Here is a 14,695-nt window from a genome sequence, read left to right as displayed (position 1 = left end):
ATTCTGTGGCTGCCACTTTGGATTGTACTCACATACATAACCTTATAAAACTTGTTTGTTCATATGGTCTCTGAAAAATTTCCTTGCTTGCCACTTTTCTTATCTGCTCAGCAAAAGTACAAAGCACAGCCAGTATCTGTGGTTGGCACAAACATTTAAGTCAACTTTTCTGTGCTTATAACTGGCTTTCAGCTGCTGCCTGTAGCATTGTGCTGAGACATGATGGGAATTCTGTTCAGATTGGGCCCTATATCAGATACCTTTCTTTCTTGAATTGACATCCAAGTTAATGCATGTTTTAATTTTGTAGCTTTTTCACTATAGCAATAGAATATTTTCCGTAAATATTTGTGAATGTGCATTAGATGAAATGCTTTTTTTCGTTTTCACTGATGCTGAATGTTTCACTTTCAGCTGAATGTTGTATGGAAAGAACTGCTTAGGCTTAAAATGCAAGGAATGCAATAAAGCAAAACATCTTTTGTCACCTGAATGACACATTGAGTTCTAGGATTCCTTTTAAGCATTTTGAAATCCTTGAGGATTTGAAAGTCCTATGAATCAAAAGCTCCTAAGGTGCATTGTGTTGAATTTAGACTCTATGTTGTGCTACTGAAAGTAACTGATTTTAACAAGTAAGCAATATTCTACAACAGAGAATATTCTCTATATAAACCGGCCATCAGCAGCCATTGCTAGTCTCTTGCTGAGGGGAGTTGCTTGAGAAAGGACACTTGTAACACTGGAGCGGAGCCGGGGGAGATCAGCATCCAGAAACCTCACCACAGAGTGACAAAGCCTTCCAGTATCTGAAGGGGGCCTACAGGGATGCTGGGGAGATACTATTCATTAGGGACTGTAGTGATAGGACAAGGGGTAATGGGTTGAAACTTAAACAGCAGAGGTTTAGACTGGATCTAAGGAAGAAATTCTTTACTGTTAGGGTGGTGCGGTACTGGAATGGGTTGCCCAGGGAGGTGGTGAATGCTCCATCCCTGGCAGTGTTCAAGACCAGGTTGGATGAAGCCTTGGGTGACATGGTTTAGTGTGAGGTGCCCCTGCCCATGGCAAGAAGGTTGGAACTCAATGATTTTAAGGTCGTTTCAAACCCTAACTGTTCTATGTTTCTATGATTCTGTGAGATGCAACAGGAATCACTGGAGCTTGCTAGCAATGTCTGTCAGTATCACACATGCAGCACCTGTATTACCCTTTAAGAGATGCCACTTTCCACTATTTGGTCACAAGACTCCACACCACTTGGTCACAAGACTCCAAACCCCTCACAGCAGCAAGTTTTGTGTCTTCTGGACTTTGTAAGAAACCATGTATTCAGAAAGCAGTCATAACCCTCAGTAAAAATAATGCTACCTGTGTGTTAATGATAACAACCCCATGAAAGTATTAATGTACTACAACTAAACAACAACTGCCTTACTGGCTCTGTACATTTCTTGATGTTGCCAATTCAGAAATTCATTAACCTATAACAAGACTAATTTTAAGATTTCCATTGGCATTATGAAGGTAACAGGACAATGTACCTTGTGGTATACATGGTCCTAATATCCTTTGCCAACGAAGACAGGTTGCAGGGTAGAGAGGTTTCTTGTGGATAGAAACATTCCTTTAAGAGAAATATATTTGCATATTTCTTTAGAATTTCAAAGGAGATATTAATGTCACTTTTTCAACCCCACACTGAAAAATCAGATTACCTTAATTACTTGAGGTTAAGGTGTGGAGAACAGCACCACATTTCAGACACAAGGCTACCCCAATTTAATTCAAAAATCTCAATTTTTTAGAATGGCTTTTAGCACTAAGTGATGATGTGACATAGAATCATAGAATAGTTAGGATTGGAAAGGACCTCAAGATCATCTAGTTCCAACTCCCCTGCCATGGGCAGGGACACCTCACACTAAACCATATCACCCAAGGCTTCATCCTACCTGGTCTTGAACACTGCCAGGGATGGAGCATTCACCACCTCCCTGGGCAACCCATTCCAGTACCTCACCATAAATCTTAACCTGGTCTCTTAGCAATAGCCTGCTCATTACACTGATGCTGCACAGCTTGTAAGTAATGCAATGTCACCAAAATGTCAGATCAGGACATATGATTACCATTTTCTCATATATTTCTGTACATTTACATACGTATGCATGAACAGGATTTGAGCTATGAAACTGGGAATTACACATGGAAATCCTAGGATCTAACTTAGGTTTTTTTTCCTTATATGGATCAGCTATTGACATCACTTACCCTGGTTAGCTGAATCCAGCATATGGATGCTCTTTATTCTTCCATGTGCTCTTGCCTGGGACCTGTCTAGCTCATGCACACTGGCAACAAGCCTGGTATGCCAAAAGAAAATATCATGAGATAAAGACTATTTTGTTTAATGATTACTCTTAGGGAGTCAAATCAAATGGAATAGTTTGGGAGGCACATTTTCTGCAACTCTTGATACAGATCAGTGGAGCAAAGGTGTTTGATTTAAGCAGTAAAAGAAGAATATACTCTATCATTGCAAAGAGGTTGTGGTGAATAAGAAAGATTTTGCAGCAGAATTTGTGTGTTTGGATGATCGCAGCAAGAGTGCAACAGAAACAGGATGCAATGTCTTGTCCGTCTTCTATGCCTGTGTATGCTCTGCCACTTGCTTACGTGGTTGGGAGGATCAAAATATTAATCCCATCATTTCATCAGACATCAGAAAGAAGCTGTGTGAATGTTTACACAGAATTTCACCACCTATATAGTGCTATACTGAGACCCACTGTGAAGCAAATAGGTGGTAAACCTGGTTTTATAGGGAAAGCTCTGTTTATTTTGTCAGTACAACCTGAAGATCTTCATTCACTTCAACACTCAGTTACTACTGCCAAACCCATTTTAAGTGAGGCAAACACCATAGCGTTAGTCTGTGATTTATCTCTATAAATTGTCATCCAAGTACCTGAATCTGCACAGAACACTTGAAGTTAATACAGAACTACCATCTGACATGCCTCTGGGAGAAATGAATTCCTGAAATGAAATTAACTTATGTTCCAGAAATGAAACCTCCAGAAATTTTAGCCACCTCCTGCGTACTCTTCACAAAGGAATAAAATAACCTGCTGCATGGAAAAGCTGGAGGACCTGGAAATATATCAGCTATGCACAAAAGTCTCACACCATGGAGCTCAGCACTGCAAGCCAGTGGCACACAAGTGCTGATAAGTTTATCATTATGAAGATCTACTGGACACTGCTCATCACAAAAAGAATGCACCGTTTTGCACTTTCAAACTAATGTGCTTTCAGGTGGATTGTAAATCCACATTACCTATTGCACATGCCCGTATACTACCTCTACTGTGTGTTTTTGCTTGAGTAAAAACTCACACATATCAATGGAGAGCAGTGTCAACAGTCAGATGCCTTCAGAAACTGTAAGCCAGGCCACAAAAACAAGACATGCTGAGCTTCACCATCATATTATGAAAAAAGAAAAACCCAAACCCCAAGCATAATAATGTGGCTGTGGCTATTTCTTCTACTTTACTTTGAGGTTTTGTACTTTTGTGGCAGTATTATTTCATGCTTTCAAGTTTTTTTCCACAAGTTCATGGTATGCAAGCAAAGGTGGTCACAATGGGTAAGGCAAAGTGAAGACAATACTTCACCCACCACCCAGTGCATATACATTCCCATGTATATATGTCATATATACATATACTACCACGTTATACATGTTATACATGGTAGTATAGATGCTAAAACAATTACAAAGCACCCTAAAAACATCATTGTTATGCCTGGCTGTGGCTATGACCTGCTTACAAATAACATAAGGTGAGATTCTTGCTTAATCACGACTTGGTAATCCAAAGCATTAAGGAAAAAGTACAAGTGTCTAAACTGACAATACACTGCATCAGGCTAAAACTTATTATTGTGAACTACTGAGCCTCAAGATAATAATGAATTTTATGACTAACAGACAGTTTATACATGAATTACAAGGCACAGATTCTATAATAGGAAATCTTACTGAGCACAAATATATTCTTATACACCATATTTTTAGTCACGTATTTTCACAAATGAAGGATTTGAAAACATATATAAAATTTTTATCTGCACTTTGAAATAAAAAATTTAGATCAGTTTAAAGCTGAATTTTTCAACACTATTTTTACTGCTTCTTTCATCCCTAAATAGCAAGCTTTATTGACAAAATCCTCATTTCATTGCCACATAGAAAAGAACAGTCCAGTTATTAACACCATTTTGTTAAAATAAATATGCTCTACAAACTAAATTAGGCAAAATATAACATCTAGGCAGAAAAAAATGCACTTGAATGAGTAAAATTGTAAATAAATCTGTGCTGAGTTTGGACAAAGTAAAGAGAAAGTACAAATAAAATGGGTTTGGTTGCATTATTTTAATGAGAACTAATGAATGACTTTTCATTGTTGCAATGGGATTTTTTAAGCTTATAGGTATTTCAATATAAATATTCTGCCCTGATATTTGTGTACTTAACCCTCTGAGCAGCATACACAAACACTTGAGGAATATAGGGATAAGTTCCAACTGATTCTTAGGAGATGGATACCACCAATGTAAGTAAAGTAGACAAAGGGCACTCAGGAAGGGTGGCTTTCATGCTCTGCAGGAATGTTTAAAATATAAGACACTCTGCATTTAAATGCATCAGACAAAAATCAGCATCAACAAGAAACAGGAGATCAGAAACAAAAACTCAGCTATTGTTAGATGGGAGTAGCTTTACAGAATGGAAACACGCAATACCAATAAAGGGTCATGTTAAAAGTAGATGCAGAAAGTAAGAGGGTTCATCCTAAATGGTTAGATATACTGGTAGATACTGTCAAATCATTTTATCAATGCAGTCAATTCCAAGTTGAAAACATTCTATTTTGAGCCTGGTCTGATAGAAAACAAAATCTGTATTATTCTTGTTTTTTATCTTTTTTCCCCAGAAAAGGAGATACAATGAGACTAGAAGAGCCCTGAAAGCAAAGTACAGGACTTTCGCTGCCTTCTTAAAGGTCCTTTGTATGCAGCTCCAGGAAAGACATTTTAAATGGATGTTCTGAGTGCCGGAAGAAAGCAGCAAATAGCACTCCTATCTTTAGTAAAGGTAAGGAAAAAAAAGTTTTTTTACAGTGTTACTGTTTTTTTACTTGCCATTAGAATAAGAAAAAGTTATTGTAAAAGGCCCCCAACAAATCTGAGTATACATTGTATTGCTCTTAGTCAAAAAGTAGTTTACAGTAACCAGTTTCATATTTTTCATAGAACTACCTCTTATCTACTACAGGAGTGGCACTACTTGCCAGTCATACATTAGGAAAACAAACACTGACATGAGATTAGTGATAGTGGTACCCACAAAAACAGGCTTGAGCAAGTCTTGCTCTAAGGAAATGTGACCAGAGATGTTCCATAGGTTGACATTCCTACTTTTCCCTGACAGCTTTTCTGCGTTTCACAGATTTTATCTACTATTACCAGGTAAATGGTAAGGACACAAGCCGACCCTATAAGTAATCTACCTATCTGTATATGACTGCTACCCTCATATCCCAAACTTTGAAGAAAACCAGTGTGTTCTTCTGCATGGCTCTCCCTCCGTGCTGCACCTTACTCCCCTGGTAAAGATCCAGAGGCAGAACCCAGACAACTGGTGCTTAATGCTGCCATCTAGCTAATAGCTGCAGCCCACCTGCTGAAACCTGGCTAACTCGGGAGATAACTGCTGCCTTTAAAGGTCCTTTCCTAAACACCCTGCTGGAAGACTGGGTGCTTCAAAATATCGGTAATGGACTAGAGCCTTTCACCACTCAAAGCCCAGAGCAGCTCATACAGAACTGGGTAGGCCTTCCGAGTTTGTGAAGTTTCCATTCAGGGCTTTGCAAACTTGCTGCTGCTGATGAGCAGAGGCCTAGGGCTGTGCAGGCTGTGTCTCTGCTGCTCTTATGTTAAAGCAGCACACGGGAACACTGCCCTTCAGCTAACTAGTTCGACCCTCCTGCGTTCGTATCCCTGGCCCCTGATCCCATCCTGTTCAGTACCTCCCACATCCTCCCTGGTACCAGCACCATCACACATGGTGCCCAGGGAGCAAGAGAAGGACTTGTTGATTCACATGAACTCCGATGTCCCTGCTGTCCTCAGGGCTACCACTCCATCAGACTCCAGAAATTTAGCTTTCACACGGTGAAGCCTTTTTATTTCAATTTAAAGTAATAATGGTATGCTTTCATGTTTCTTAACTGGGAAGATATCCATAATATGAATCTGTCTGGCTCCACAGGTAGTCAGGAACAATGATTTCAGAGATGCAAACTACTTGTTTGTGGCAGCAGGCTCTCAGCAGAAGTGTTATGCAGGGCAATACAGGCTTCAGCCTCAGCTCACTGAAAAGCATGGCTTCGGCGGCTTCTTTTTCTAGGGCTATTCGAGATGCCTCTCGTTTCTCCCCCACACTACATAGCAGAGGGTGCCAGCGATCTGGGGGTCAGCAGCGAGCCGAGGCGTGCCTTGCCGAGCGGAGCCAACCCGAGCAGACGGCACAGCCCCGCGCTCTCTCTTCCCAGCACGGCGTCCGCCGGCTGCCGGAGCCAGCCGGCGATCGGCGGCTGAGTCTCCCGCACTGCCCCGGGCAGGGCGCAACCGGGACCAGCAGCTCTGCCCAGCAGGGCCGACACCTGCTTTCGTCGCAGGGAACAGGGCAGCCGTGCCGTGCTGTGCCGAGGCAGGGACGGGCCGGTGCAGCCCCTCCCGTACCAGTACCTGCAGGCGGCTGCCTCGCTCCGGGGCGGCCTGAGGTGTTAGACCAGCCCCGGCCCCGCCTCCGCCGGGAGCCGCTCGGAGCAATTCCCACGGCAACCCAGGCACTACCCCCTTCCCAAACCCCGCCTCCCCTCCCCGCCCCGCCGCTCCCGCCCAGCGGCCGCCGCCGGTCGGAAACAGTCCGTGTGTAAACTCGACGTGTCCGGAAAGGTGCGCGCCGCTCCCGGCTTCGCTCCGCGCCCGGCCGCGGGGCGCGCCCGCCAAGCGCGATGTTGGACCCTTCCTCCAGCGAGGAGGAGTCCGATGAGCTGCTGGAAGAGGAGCGGCGGGACGTGCTGGTGGCGGCGGGTGGCAGCTCCCAGCGCTCGCTGCCGCCACCGCCCCGGGACTCCCGGGGCAGGGAGGCCGGCGCGGCGCGGGCGGCTAGCCCCAGCCCGTCGGTGCTGAGCGAGGGCCGGGAAGAGCAGGAGCGCCTGCAGCGAGAGGAGCGGGAGAAGCGGCTCCGGCTGCAGCTCTACGTGTTCATCGCGAGGTGCATCGCGCACCCCTTCAACGCCAAGCAGCCCACCGACATGGCCCGCCGGCAGCAGAAGGTGAGCCCCCCCGCCTGCTCTACCCGCGTCGGGCCGTCCTGCGCCCTCCGCCCCGTAAGGCTGCTGCCGCCGCCGCTCTCAGCCCCGCAACAGGTTGGGGCGGGCTCTGTGGCCCGGCGGGGCAGGGGTAGAGCGGGAGCTGCAAAGCTCGGTGTGAGCGCGGCTTCAGCGGAGCAGCCCCGTCAGTGAGAAGCCCCTTAGTGAGCGGGATAAAGTCTGTTAAGTTTTGGAGCCGCGCTGAAAGCCGCCGTGCCGACGAGATGGGAGCGCAGAGCGCAGGCGGCGGGGCCGTTCTGCAGGGGAAAAGATACTGAGCTGCTCTGCGCTGCGAGCTGGATGGAGTTAAACCTCCGGGAGGTGCCTCCCGCAAGTCGCGCTCTCACCATCTGTGCCCAACTTCAGCCAGCTCTGCCTTAATACAGAGGTGAACAAGAAAACTAGTTTGTTTCAGCAATTATTAAGAGAGGGCTTTGTACAGGGAAACAGTTATCATGCTGAGAGTGGCGTTCTGATGAGGGCTGACCAGAATTATTCTCCACATCTAGTGCACCAGAGACAAGCTCTTGAGAACTGGCAGGTCTGTGATAGGGTTTTATGCTGTAACAGTGCTTATTCTGTTACTTCCCAGCTATTGAATAGGTAGAATACTTAAAGTTTTGAAACAAGGTGCTCTATTTCCAGAAAAACACTGAAAAGCTTAGTTCTTGAAAGGTTTGCTCTAATAGAATGAACAAATCTAAATCAAATCAGAGAAGGAACTAAAAAAACCCCTTCCACATCACTTTCCAGAGGGATAGTGAAAGGACACTAAAAGGATTTCTTGGCTTTTTATGAACTTGACTTTTTATGATCTTAGTACTTTCCTATCTCTAAGGCTTTGTAAAATTCAGTACTGAATGTTTTGGGGTGGCTGAATTATGCCTGTTACAGATACTTTTTGCTTAGTGCGTTCTCTGAGAAGTTAACATGTTGGTAAAAATAACATTTTTTCTGGAGGAATATTTTGGTTTTTAAGTATTAGGTACTTAACCTGTGAAGCCTGTATGAAGACATCTTGTAAGCAGGAAGCCAAAGGAAATCTGGCAAAATGAGAATTTTTACCACCGCACTGAGGACTCCAAACTGGTCATAGAAATGACACTGTAAAGGGACATCTTTAGGTCATCTCAGTGTGACTGCCCCCTGGACAAAGCCAAAGGCGATCTCATGTAGTGCTGACATCAGTCCAGGCTCAAGCAGGAGGCTCAGAAGCCTCCAGAGGTGAGATCCCACAGCCCGTCTGTGCATTGCCCTTCTCTTGATGAAATTTTCCTAATTAGCTTCCAAGTTGTGGCCATCAGCTGCAGCAGGTACTGTGCATTTTAGAAGTTCTCACTGATCTCAGTCACTAAGTATAGGAACTGTAGTTTAACATAACTACAGTACAAATTACTTTTATTAGTAAGATGTATGAAAAGAGATTACTGATGTGCAGCAAATACAGAAATACAACAGTTGTGAATTTAACATATGAGAAATGCACAGGCTGATTGACAGAATTTACTTGACACCTAAAATTAGCTGTTCTTTTGCTATTTACTGTTTTTAAGTGAACTCTGGCTTGGTTTAACTGCTATATGTAGAAAGATTTTTGCCATGTTTCGGAGTTTAGCTGCTGGACAAGGATGATTTGTCTTATTTTGCTCATCAGGAACTAGTTTAAATAAGACATAACACAAAAAATAATTATTTCTGGGAGTTTCATTTCTGCCTAGAAGTAATGAAATGCACATAAACATCCTTTCACTTTATTTGGCAGTTTGATATATTACTCAGTGAATTACTGAATAGAGAGTAGCAAAACTGGTCCTGAGTTTTGAGAGTTCAAGAAAACCTGCTTTGATAGCTCAGGATCGCTGAGAGCTGCATGAAGGAGCTCTCTTTTCTGCTATTTTTTTGCACTCTTTGCTGCATGGTGGCCCTGTGTCAGCCTCAGGAGTGAGAGTATAACCACCTGTCTTACACTGTGTCCTGTAGTAAGACACTTCTGGATGTTTGATAGCTGGAGTCAAGTTCCATAGTGTAAAAGTCTTTCTAATTTCCTGAATGACTTTTCTCACTGCTAAGATACAATACAGATGTGGGCTGTCCCTTAAATTCCTGCTTTTTGTTGCTTCACATCTTGAGTGATGTGGCTGGCTATCCATTACGAGCTGGATTGAAATTCCTTTCCTGTGTTGCTTAACTTGAGCCATTAATTACTGTATACCTTGTCCGTTATCATCAGATAATGATCCAAGGTATGGTTTCAAACTTGAACCTGCGATGTTTTGTGGTTACAGCTCCCAGCCCAGTTTGCCTGTCTGTTTGTGCACTCTTCATAAAGCTTTTGCACCAGCAGTCCTTCTGATAACCTAAGAATAGTATCCACCCTGCTTGAGAGCAGAAGTAATTTGTTCTTTCTGCTAGTTCATTTGGCATATTGCTGAGCAAATATTGCAGAATGCAGTTTGCTGCTTTTTTTAATGTGGAACATGTTATCCAGTAAGAGAATTAGATAGGATTCGTATATCAAATATCCTCAATTGCATTGTAATACCAGTAAGGAAATGGTTTATAATGTGGCTGGCTTCTTTATGTTCTTGCTTCAGTATCAGATTGAAATGTACTATACGGTATCTTGAAACTATCATGCTGAATGGATTGGGCTATACTAATTAACATAAAGAATTTTAAATGCAGGCAGTGTTTCATTCCACTGTCGTCTTCTCACGTAGTAAAATTAGCTCAGCTTTACTGTGGTAGATAAAATTAATTAAAAAAAGACATCAAACTTTAAGAAAAAAAAAGAGCTATCGTAATTCACCAGAGTCTATCAACTCTGCTAACTTGTTTTTAATGCCAAATTCAATGTAATTTAGCCCAGACTTTGCTGAAACACATACTCCTGTAATTTGGCTGAATTCCTTTTTGAAATCTGCAGGGTATGTGGTAAAAATACTCTTTCTTTTTTTTTTTAACTGTTCAGAGTTAGTTGGTGACCTAATACTGCATCCTTCCTTACTCTGGTTGTTGGTAGGCTTGTGGTGGAGGAGGAAGAATGAGCCAATATTGTTGATGTGAAATTGCAGCATGGCATGATTTTTCAAGGTGGGGTAGCAGGTGCTGACAAAGAGTAGAGTTCTACAGGGTAGAACTAATATGTACTTCGTAACACATTTTCAGTATTTTTTATGGACATTTGGTCATGTGTTTTACAAACTTTTAGAGAAATATTGATGCATCAGCACATTACCTCTCATGCTTCTGTCAAGTAAGCTTTGTCTGTTCCTGGTTTAAAGAGACTTTGTCACTTTCTTGTATTTTCCACTTTTTTTTTTTTTTTCTAATGAGTCCTCTGGAACATATTTCACATCTCTTCATTTCTAGCCCAACAAAAGACAAGAAGAGCTAATTAATCCCATTCCTCTTCCTTCTTGTCTCTTACCTCAGCCAAACTGAATCTCAAACCAGCAGGTTGAATTTGTCCATAAAATGGGATTTAGGTAGTGAAAAAGAATGCATTTGCTGTATAACGGTCTTTCATTAAGGGAAAGCACGTGAATGTAGAGAGTCAGTGATCAGATGATGACTCTGGTAGCTGTGGTTTATAACTAATCAGTTGTATACTTGTATGTACATACTTGGTTTTACTCAGGGAGTGTGTGCCAGTGCCAGGTTCTGTATCTGGGAGGTTAATCAGAGTTGGAGTTCCCAAGGAAGGGACAGTGAAATCCTATAATTGACTAACAAAAAAAAAGTTTGCCAGTGTGTTTCTTCCTCAACATTCTAAAATTTACTGTAGTAATCAAGTTGTCACACAGAAACCCAGGACTGGGGGAGAGGTAACAATCCTACACTAAGCAAGGTTTCATAGCACATGAAGCTTAGTGTATTGAAGCTGATCATTCAGGTCTTGCTTTCATAGGTGGTAAGTAGCAGAATTGAGTAATTGAGCTGCCTGTTTAGAAATCATAGCTAAATGAGTTCACTTCCTAAGTACATGATGGCCTGTTTTTCTGCCATCTCTTCCGTCTGCCTGCTCAATTGTGAGTAGATAAAAGCCAGTGACTTTTAGTTAATTCTCAAAAGTAGGGGTGGTAATAATCAGTAATTTATTTTCATCTGAACTCCTTGAGGTTATTCTTTCGTGTTTCTTGGACTTTACCGGTAAAGAATAGGTTTGTAATGATGCATGTACACTAAATAACTTTACCAGGAAAATGTTGGATACAGGGATAGACTTCATTCTCATCATCACACTTTTCTTCTCAATGTCTTTATTTCTTCTGCTCCAAACCCTATTTATCCTTGCTTTTGAGCTGGGCATATGTATTTTATTATTATTTTTATTCTCTGAGCTTGTTTTGGGAAAGAAAAAAATGTCTTTTAGCTTCTGAGACTCCTTCTTAAGATGCTGTTTTCCCCCATTGTTAAGGTAGCGTGGAGAGTACATCTGAAGCCCTTGTTGCCTGAAACTGCAGAAACATTTCAGAGGAAGAGCTTAGCTGGAAAACATCTGATGAAAATGCTTCTGAAGAGCTTTCCAGGAGCACATCTTCCATTCCTACCTTCAAAGTTGCTTACAAATTTCATTTTTTCTTTTTTTTTTTGTGAAGTGCTCCAAAAAGTCATTTTAAATCAAGTTTATTTGCCTCTTTGTTTTTCCTCATTGCAAACACCTTGATAACAATTTGTCATGATGCTCAAGGCTGCATGTAGTTTGTTTTCAGTCAAGTGAGTTTAGGGTATTTTGGCAAATCCTGTCAAAGCCTGTTAACATGGTGGCCTACACAGCTCTATACATGTTAAGACAAGATTATTTGCAAATAGGTCTTATTATCCCAGTCAGAACTTGTTTTCTGGGGGGGAAGTTGTTCTTGCCTGCACTAGGGAAGTTGGTCATGACAACAATTGAAGCTACCATGGCTGAAGAAATTCTGAAGGGTGATGAGAACAGAGCCTTCTCCTTCTCTCCAGGGCTGCTTCAGACATGACAGTTCATCAGAGTGCTGTTTTAATATTAAATTCTTCTGCTGCCCTACCAGCTCAACATTGATCAGCATGACTTGGCCAACAGCCAGTGTTGGGAAAAGGAGGCTTTGATAAACCTCTATGTAATGAAGTGGACATGGAGGGACAGCCTGCAAACCTAGTTTACTATGCTGAGAAATTGATCAGGCTCTTCTGCTTGCTTGTTTTGTTTTCCCTATTTTATCTATACTTGCCTTTGAAATCTAGTTATTTTTTAAATTATTACTTGTGGGGACTTTTTTTTTTTCTGAATTAGTGACCTAGTGTTTGTTTCTGTCACCCATGCGGTATGATGAGTACGTTAACTCTGTTGGCAAATACCCTATTAAAAGTACCTGAGGAATACTATATAGGGGAGGTGACAGAAAGAGAGCTTGAAGGATCAGTTGACTGTCACTGTCACTGCTGAAACAGTACAGGGGAATTTCCTGGCTGGCCTGCCTTGCATTTCTCACCCTTTGCAGGCAGTTGTTATTCTGACATTGTAATTTGTGTATCTGAACAGTATGCTTCCTATCAGACTAGTTTTTTCTCTTTCTGGCTTTCTGTCGTTTCATTTTAATATTGGTGAATATTGTCCCAAAGTTGCTTTTGGTGTATATTGTTTTCCTGTTTTAATGTATCTCTGTATTTGTGTTCTGCTTTCCTCTTATCCTTGTTTCTTTTTTGTGTATAGATGTGTTCAGCTAGCAAACTAGGAGACATCTTTGTCCCTTGCTGCTTCTCTTTTGTTTTTATGCTTGCTAGAACTGGAAAGCTAATAGCCCAGGGACAAAACTTGCTGGGGTGACATGTGTTCTAGGAAAGTTCTTGGCTCTGCCTCTCCTCAGCTGGTTGAGGGATGTGTATTGAGGGGATAGTCTTTCTTCCTTGACCATGGTCCTGTATTAAATTGTACTGATCCCCAGTTAGTCTATTACCTCTGTCTGAAGTGGGCACCAGCCTCTGAAGTTTTTAAACTTTTTAATCTTCAAGTCTCTTTTCATACAGTTTTTTTTTTTCCTTTTGGCACAGTGGCTGCAAAGATGCCTCTTGTATTTCTTTCCAACTTACTCTTTCTTGCTGCCTGCTGATGGCTGTGGCATGCACAGGTCTGGTACTCAGGATTCTCCTTGATTTCTAGCTGTTGCCATTCAGGAGGGGAGGCAGGAAGAGGAACAGCATCTGCTGAATGCTCCCTTTGCCTAGTGCCTATCTCTAATGCCCGCTTCTGCCTGGAAGTTTTGGCACCAAATTGAAAGCAGCCCAGTTCTCGCGCGGTACAGCTGATTCCCCCAGGTTTCGGAATAGCAGCTGTGAAAAGGCAGTTTTCAGTTTGTTGCTGTGTGGGGGAAACTGAGCAGCAGGAGAGACAGAGTGTTTGCATGTGAGTACCAGGCTGCATCAACTTAGGTTTGTGTTTTGAAGGTTATTTTCACAGCCTTAACTGTTGAAGGCTTCTCATTTTTTGCTTTAAATTCTCTAGAAGTTGATGGTGCTTGCCCGAAAGAATTTATTTCTGATTTATTTTGCAGCAAGGAGGTAAAGTGTATGCTTCTCTTGAAACATGATTACTTGTATACATAAGCTTAAGAATGTTCCTGAGTGTTCTTCCTGTCAGGAAGGAAAAAAGCATTAATTACCAGCATCATGAAGAATGAACAGAGCTACATTACCTGGTGAAGAAAAATTAAAGGAAAAAGATTGTACAAGGATTGTTCTCCAGCTCTGTTTCCATTTTTCTCTCATGCATTAATTATTAATTTATGTTCGATTATCTTGACTGTGGGGTTTTGGAAATAGAGGCAACAGCTTCTGTTTAATGAAAGTGCCGGAGGGGTACTCTGAGTGATAGTATAGACACACATGAAAAAATCCTTGGGATAGCACTTTGAGTACACTTTCTTGGGCCACAAACAAGGACACAGAAGAAAGGACAAACCACAGGTAGCATATAAATGAGCTCTTCAAAGAGATGATGTACATCTACAAAGATTAGAGGAGAAATGGCAATTGGTGTTTGAGAGTTTCATGGACTGAGTTGAAAGTGTTGGGAAAGTTTGTGGCACTGAATTAATTTTGGAGTAGAACATCTGTTCAGCAAGGACAAATTAAGGCAAGTGAATTTGTAGCAGAGAAATCTACTGGTCATGAGAGTTATGCTTTTTAGTGTGAAACAGAAATGAAGGAGGAATGTCTTTGGGATAAGAGTTTTCAAGAAAGATATTGGGTTAGGAAAGAGAGAT

At 42.0% G+C, this 14,695-nt stretch overlaps 1 protein-coding gene across 15 annotated transcripts in view; it reads left to right on the top strand.

Moving 5' to 3' along the window:
* Positions 1-7,094: 7,094 nt before the first annotated feature.
* CADPS2 (calcium dependent secretion activator 2) overlaps positions 7,095-14,695 on the top strand; it is a 306,360-nt gene continuing 298,759 nt past the window's right edge. For all 15 annotated transcript variants that reach the window (XM_031046299.2, XM_005146086.3, XM_005146087.3 and 12 more), the window contains exon 1: positions 7,095-7,418. In XM_031046299.2, the coding sequence (XP_030902159.1) occupies positions 7,095-7,418 (324 nt within the window). The remainder of the gene's footprint in view (positions 7,419-14,695) is intronic.

Source organism: Melopsittacus undulatus, chromosome 5, assembly GCF_012275295.1.
Source record: "Melopsittacus undulatus isolate bMelUnd1 chromosome 5, bMelUnd1.mat.Z, whole genome shotgun sequence".
Lineage (NCBI taxonomy): Eukaryota > Metazoa > Chordata > Aves > Psittaciformes > Psittaculidae > Melopsittacus > Melopsittacus undulatus.
This window is presented reverse-complemented; position numbering and strand designations above follow the sequence as displayed.